The 7,657-nt window shown below is 38.1% G+C and overlaps 1 protein-coding gene across 1 annotated transcript; it reads left to right on the top strand.

The window, feature by feature from the left end:
* Positions 1 to 576: 576 nt before the first annotated feature.
* Positions 577 to 2,784, top strand: LOC103256577 (probable ATP-dependent RNA helicase DDX43; the record flags this gene model as incomplete). The annotated part of the gene is made up of 4 exons (XM_008054418.1): positions 577 to 733; positions 956 to 1,074; positions 2,119 to 2,232; positions 2,601 to 2,784. Coding segments are annotated over 4 exons (574 nt in total), but the record flags the coding sequence as incomplete, so codon positions are not given.
* Between the last annotated feature and the right edge of the window lie 4,873 nt (positions 2,785 to 7,657).

Raw genomic sequence — 7,657 nt, 5'->3', positions numbered from 1 at the left:
AAGGTTTTAATGGCAACTACTTTTTTACTATTAATTCTGATATAAAAACTAAGATGTAGCTGGGTGCGGTGGCTCACGCCTATAATCCCAGCACTTTGGGAGGCTGAGGTGAGAGAATTGCCTGAGCCCACAGGCTTGAGAACAGCCTGGGCAACCTAGTGAGACCTCATCTCCACAGTAAATCAAAAAATTAGCCAGGCGTGGTCACACACCTGGACTCCAGCTACTTGGAAGGCTGAGGCAGAAGGATCGCCTGTGGGTCAAGGCTGTGGTGGCTGTGAGCATACCCCTGCACTCCAGCCTGGGTGACAGAGTGAGACTCCAACTCAAACAAATAAATAAATAAATGAAAACTAAGATGCTATAAAATAAAATACCAGAAAGAGGGTTAAGGTAAGGCTCGGTCCTTGGGCAGGTGACTGATTGTATAATCTAGGACATTTCATTTAACTTCCCTAGCTGTCCAATTTAATATATGAATTTCTAGGTCTGAGCAGAGCCAATTTTGAAGAAGTTTTTTCTTGGGTAAAGTAAAGTAACCACGGTCACTAATATTTACTTTATTTTTCTTTAAAGGAAGGAACATTTTAATATAATGTGTGATGACTTGAAAGAGGGTGAGAAGCATCCTATCCACAACCCTACCTGCACGTTTGGTGATGCCTTTCAGTGTTATCCTGAGGTTTTGGAAAACATTAAAAAGGCAGGTTTTCAAAAGCCAACACCCATTCAGGTATGCTTTCCATAATTCCAATATTTCACCGAGTGTCCTCCCCACCAATGAGACCTTATTGCTGGAAGTTAGGTCACCAGGAAGCAACTGTCTTGGCATTCCTGCAACTCCCCCAGCTAGCACTCACACGATCCTGGTGGAGAGAAGTCTGGAGGTGGGAGAAGAGGAAGAGTTGGCCAAAGAGATGGACTTTTTGTTTCAGTGTTTGTTGTTCTATTTCAGGCGCAGGCATGGCCAATAGTACTGCAAGGAGTAGATCTTGTAGGAATGGTCCAGACCAGCACAGGGAAAACGTTGTGCTATTTAATGCCTGGATTTATTCACCTGAACTTTCAGCCAATGTAAGAATTCCTACACTTGGGCTCTCTATAGGGATCTAGTAGACATAGACACCAAAACGTATTAAGTTTCTTTCATCTACTGCATTGGTTAAAAGGTAATGCCTAGCATGGCAGGACACTGATCTAGTGCAGGTGAAAGCATAAATTGGCAAAGCATTTTTAGAAGACAATAGGTAATAGTTGCCAGAACCTTAACAGTGAAACATTGGAAACCAATGACATTATCTTGTCCAATGCAGTTCTCTGGTGAGAAAATGTTCGGCATTTTAAAAGTGAAAAGGTCATCTTAAATAAAAAGGCTGATATTTGGGTTGTTGGCTTAGTGTGTGTGTGTGTGTGTGTGTGGCTTTTTAAAGTCATTTCCATACTTCAAAGTAAACGTGCATTGCCATTGGAATTTGAAAGATCTTATTAAAAACCTACCACTAAACTCTCGATAAGATAATCTTAAATCCTTGAAAATACATGAATATTCTTAAGGGGAAGTATTTTTACATTTCTACATAATATCAGTTCTTTTTTTTAGGTTTGTGGATCAAACTAAGGGAATGTACCACCTTCTCTTTATCCACTCTGTAGTGTATTGAGGGAACTTCTGATCGTACACTTTGTCACAAAAGGCATATATATGTCTGTGATAGTTTCTGACTTTGATACTCATTACTACAAACCTTTTTTTTTTCTTTTTGAGAGCCAAAATCTCACCCTGTCACCCAGGGTGGGGTTCAGTGGCACGCTCATAGCTCACCCCAGTTTTGACCTCCTGGGCTCAGACTGTCCTTCTACCTCAGCCTTCCAAGTAGCTGGGACCACAGGCATGTGCCACCATACCCAGCTAATTAAAAAAAAACTTTTTTGTAGAGATGAGGTCCCACTATGTTGCCCAAGTTAGTCTCTAGCTTGTCTTACTACCTCAGCCTCCCAAAGTGTGGGCGTTACAGGCATGAGCCACCACACCTGAGGATATTGCTATAAATTTTAAACACTGAACATGACACACATCTGAGACAGGTAGTTTAATATTAATCTGTCTTCTCTCCAAAGGGTTAAAGAAAAAGGGAATAGGCCTGGCATGCTAGTCCTTACACGTACTCGGGAATTAGCTCTTCAAGTGCAAGCTGAATGTTCTAAGTATTCCTATGGCGGTCTTAGAAGTAAGCCCTTTTTTCAACCATTCCTTCATCAGTTCTCCGATCAGCAGTAGCTTTATAATCCTCCCCATCATATCTCACACATCCAGAGACTCTAAATGGCTCAAAAGGGCTATTCTTACCCCTGATCTAACCAACTAAGCTTGGGCAACAGGGTCAAGTAATGGTACAAATGTGGCACTTCAGGAGACAACACTGTGGACTGAAGGGTGTGCAGAGTTCTAGAAAGGCGCAGATGTCACTGAAGGCAGCTGATGACCTTTTTTTATTTTTATGCCTTTTTAAAAATAGACCTAAAATGCTTAGATTGCCTGGCATTTTGAGTTGTGGTAAGATACTCTTTTTCCTAACCATGAACCTGGATTTTTTTTGAAGTGTTTGTGTATATGGTGGTAGAGATAGAGACAAACAAATCAAAGATCTAAGAAAAGGTGTAGATATTATTATTGTAACTCCTGGAAGATTGAACAATCTGCAAATGAATCACTATGTCAACCTGAAGAGCATAACCTACTTGGTAATCATGACTTGGGATGCTGTGATCAATATTGTCTTTTAATAATAATAGTTTAAGAATTGTCTCATTTTATAATGGTTTTAGAGTCTAGGAATATTTCTCATTCCTTTAGCATGTTAAAAGAAAGATATTTAAGATAGCTTTTTTTGTTGTTTTGAGTCTGGGTCTCACTTTGTACCCAGGATGGAGTGCAGTGGCATAATCATGGCTCACCACAACCTCAATCTTCTGGGCTTAGGCCATCCTCCCACGTGAGCCTCCTGAGTAGCTGGGGCTATAGGCATATGCCACCACACCCAGCTAATTTCTTGATTTTTTTTTTTTTTTTTTGTAGAGATGAGGTCTCAATATGTCACCCAGGCTGGTCTTGAACTCCTGGGCTCAAGCAAACCTCCCACCTCTGCCTCCCCAAAGTGCTGGGGTTACAGGTATGAACCACAGCTCCCAGCCAGTTCTATTTTTAAATTATGATACTTGTCTATTTTATAAATTTTGAAACATATAGGTAGAACAAAAGAATTAAAATATACTTGAATATTTTAGACATTTTAATTTTCTTTATAAAATAGATTTAGAAGCATTGGAAAGCCAATTAAAATAATTAAATCTAAGTTGCTTATAACCACAAATGACTTACTTTGACTTGGAGAAATTAAAATAGTGGCTTAGGTAATAGGAGAAATGAGGAAAACCTATCTCTCAATGGTAACCGGTTGTCTTGAGCATACTCTGCCAAGCATTCAGTGTTTCCAACTTATTTTGGAGAATAAATAATGAAGTGAAAGGCCAAGCTAGGCATCTTTTTATTTTTAAGATATGGGGTACAATTCAGGTTTAGATATACAAGTGGTCATCATGCAGATAAAAGTTGGGCCTTCCTTTGGTCCCCACTTGCCTGGTTTGAGATCAGGTACCCTTTTTGATGTTATTTGCCCCACTCCCTACCCCCAGCAGTTTTCAGCTACTGTCAATCCCTTTCTTATAATTTTACGGTAAAGGTTCAGGGTCTACTTATGAGTGAGAACATGTGGTACTCAGTTCATTGTTTCTGTGATAAATCACTGAATATTATAGACTCTAAATCCATTCAGGTTGCTGCGAAGTCCATAATTTGTTCTTCTTTCTGACTGTGTAATATTTCATCTTGTATATATACCACATTTTTTTATCTAGCCCAGTTTTGAGAGGCAGAACAGTTGGTTCCATGTTTTTGCTATTGTAAATAGTGCTGCCAAGCTATACATCTTTAGGAGAAACAAGTAATTTTGATAGCAGTTTATTAAAACATTAGCTAATGGTAGAAAAAAAGATGAATTTTGAGCTTATGTATGGAGTCTCTCCCTCCCTGTTAAGATGCTGTGCTCTTTGAATCCCTATTAGGCTGTAAGTTTAGTGAAGCAAAATATAATCGTCACCACAGAGGGAGAAAAACAAACTCATATCCAAACTTATCTAGAAAGTATTTTACCTGGAGACAAAATTATTGCCTTTGTTGCTGAAAGACCTTGTAGGTATTTTTTCTTGTATGTCCATTATAATTAATCATTGATTTGTGTATGATTAGTTCTAATTGCATGCTAATTTCAAGTGGGAGTGATTTGTCTGTTATGTTATTTCAGACATTTGCTAGTGAGTAAAACTAGTGAAACTAGTAAAAACTAGTAAATGATGGTGGTATAGGAGTCCTGACTTGATGAGGACTAGTGAAACTAGTGAGTAAAACTAGTGAGTTGATGGTGGTATAGGAGTCCTGACTTGATTTTCTGCTTCAGTGTGGACCACTTATCAAGTGACCTGATTCTTGGAACTATAGCAGTAGAATCTCTGCATGGTGATAGAGAACAGAGAGATCAGAAGAGAACATTAGAGAAATTCAAAACAAGTACTTTTATGTCATTGTTTGAATTGCAATTTATTTATTATTATAATTATTTTTAGTTGGTGACGGCTAGGTTTGTTTACTGCAAGACTATCTTTTTTTTGGAAATTAGTATTAGCTGGTGGAGAAATTAGTTTTACATTTTTAATCAATCATACATTGTAATTTCACTCTGTAACTTTGGGGAAGAAGGTTTGTTATTGTTTCTTTTACTTTTTCTTTTTTTCCCCCCAAAAGAGTCCAATTTGTCCAATTGGTTATTCTCAACATTGCCACTTGTACCTACCTTTGTATTTCTGCTGACCCAGGCCTGTAGCCTTGTCCACACTGGCACTGTTTACACTGGCAGAATGTTGATGGGGAGGTAGGAACCCACAATTCCCATGACCCTCTCATCACTTTTCAGAGCCATAAAAACTACATGAAATATATTTTATTGAGAGTTTGGGGAGTTACTGAAAGGAATTATACAAGTTGGAAAGTAAGAATATGTGTCCTTTTAAATGTATGAGATTTACAAAAGCTTTTGTGCTGAATAATTTACTTTATACCTTTGTGACACAAGATGTTGAAGCAATTTGTTTGTAGACCTTCTATAATCCTCCTCTTCTGTTTTGGAGGAAGATGAGTTCCTGCATGAGATCAAATAAACTTCACAAAATACTATTATCACACCTAAAAAAGTAATTTTAATTTCTTACTATTGTTACCCATCCAATAAAACCTCAAGTTACTTTAACCAACAAGCAGGCAATTTGGATTTAAAGCTGGAGAAAATTTTTTGTTATACAAAAACTCTTGATATTGGCATAAATGAACAGTGATAGTGAAACATTTTACTCTGACCTACAAAAAATTTTGTTACTTTTTATTATTTTTCTCTATAGATTAGAAGGTGGAAAAATTTATGGAGTAAAATGTAGGTATTTCTTTTTGAGTGTCTTTTTCCATGTGGAGTAGATAAGATGTTCAGGTAGCACGTGTGAGACATGAGATGCCATTTTCAGTAAGAGCTAATGAGAGGAGTAAGCACACATTGGAATTTTCATTCTGCCAATAACCCAGTCAGTGAATATTTCATCTTAAATAATAAGAGGAAAAGCATACCCCACATTCTCTCAATTTCATGTTAGATTGTTTTCTGGCATTAGGAAGTAAATAAAGGCTTTCTTTTTTCTTAAGCACAACACAGTATGTCTTGGAAATACTGTCCGTTGAGAGTGTTGAAACATTGAGTGAATTACTTGGATTGGTCACCTGGAAGAAACCTAAAAAATCTGGCAGCCATTCAAAAATTGGAGACTGAATGAATTAAGGGTAAAATTATCTGTCTTGCAACATTCTGTCCAAAAGACTGCCTTCTTTTGTTGTGGTCTTGGAGGCTGAACTCTCTTGTTTCAGACAAGAGACAAGCTATGAAAACTCTGACTAATATCCCATAAAATCTATCAAACAAAGTCAAGGAACCTGCTTCCTCTCATCCAGACACAGGTAGCAGGGCAGTTTGCCCAGGCACATCGAGTGCCGTTCAAAGCAAGGTTGTCCGCCCCTCCAACTCTGTTCTCCTCTCTCCTCATGGCACATTCAACTGTCTGAACTTCTGACACAGACTTAGCAGAGATACTGTTGTTGCTGAAGAGTAATGGCTTGTTCTGTTATCCTGGAATGCCCTTGCACTGTGAAAATTAGAAGCTGGGGGACTCAATGAATTTTCCCATCCTGTGTATTTCTCACTAGCTCTTCTTGGCTTTTATTTCTTCCTACCATTTTACAGGGACAGAATCTTCCTATTTTCAGGCTACCAGATGGTGTGTGGAATCTGTTGGGTGCATTTAATGCATAGGAAAGAGAGCCTTAGAGAACAGGTAGCAGAAATAAAAATTAAGCATTTTAATTTTTTTGATTCCTTGGAAAATGAGATATTCCATGCAACTGTGCTTGTCTAGACCAACTGAAACTCTGCCTTAAATGTCAAAACTTGCTTCTAACTTTGAGAAGTATTATAGCAGAGTGATCCATGAAGCATACAGACTTTGAGGCAGATTGTATTTAAATACTGACTTTATCACTTTTTAGCTTTGTAATGCTGGGAACTTTACTTAGCTTCTCGTGCCTCAGTTTCCCCTTCTGTAAAGTGGAGATAATAATAGATCCTAACTTATAAGGATATTGTGAGTATTAAATAGGATTAAATGAATTAGTACATATAAAGCATTTAAAACAATGTTAAATACATAGTGTCATAGAAGGGTTACTATGATTATTAATTCAACCATTTGTATACACATCTTACTATAAAATGGTACCCACCTTCTTGTTTTCTTTATGGAGCATATTGGACATTGAATACTCATACACAGAAAAATAATATAGTTATGCTTTCAGGGAGAGCTATAATCATGTTGATGAAACATGGCAAATGTCATTTAATGAGTAGGTTTCGTGAATGTTATTGATTAATCCTAGCAATAAGCCTCTAAGATATGTATGCTTATAAACAGGTTTAGAAGATGGAAGTAGTTTCCCAACTTCACACAACTAGGAGTCGATCTGAGATGCAAACTCAGGTCCATGTGACTTTGAAGCTGGTGCTCTCAGTCACCTCACCACACTGCCTCATGGTTGGGACTCCTTGTCCCTGTTCCAGGTGTTCTCACACTTGAGTGTACATCAGCATCGCCTGGAGGGCTTGTTAGAACACAGGTTTCTGGCCTCCACTTCAAAGGTTCAGATTCAGTAGTTTTGGGGCTGGAGGTGAAGAATTTGCATTCCAAGTTGCTGGTGCTACTTTCTCAGGAATCCTACTTTGAAAACCGATATTTCACACTAAGTGACTCCAGACTGTTTTTAATTATCATATTTTTTATTGTCTCTTTACTGTCAGTTGATGCTGGAAGCTATCAGTGTGTTCTTTTGCTTTTCAACACTGGGACACACATATCCAGCCATTTCAAACTCCTGTGGTATTGAGTCTGTGGGTTTTATGGTAACGATTGCTGTTTGGAGGTTCCTTTCACCCACAGCTCAGTTCCCTGG

Source organism: Carlito syrichta, unplaced genomic scaffold (genome assembly GCF_000164805.1).
Source record: "Carlito syrichta isolate Samal-C Ts95f unplaced genomic scaffold, Tarsius_syrichta-2.0.1 Scaffold290215, whole genome shotgun sequence".
NCBI classification, from domain to species: Eukaryota; Metazoa; Chordata; class Mammalia; order Primates; family Tarsiidae; genus Carlito; species Carlito syrichta.
This window is presented reverse-complemented; position numbering and strand designations above follow the sequence as displayed.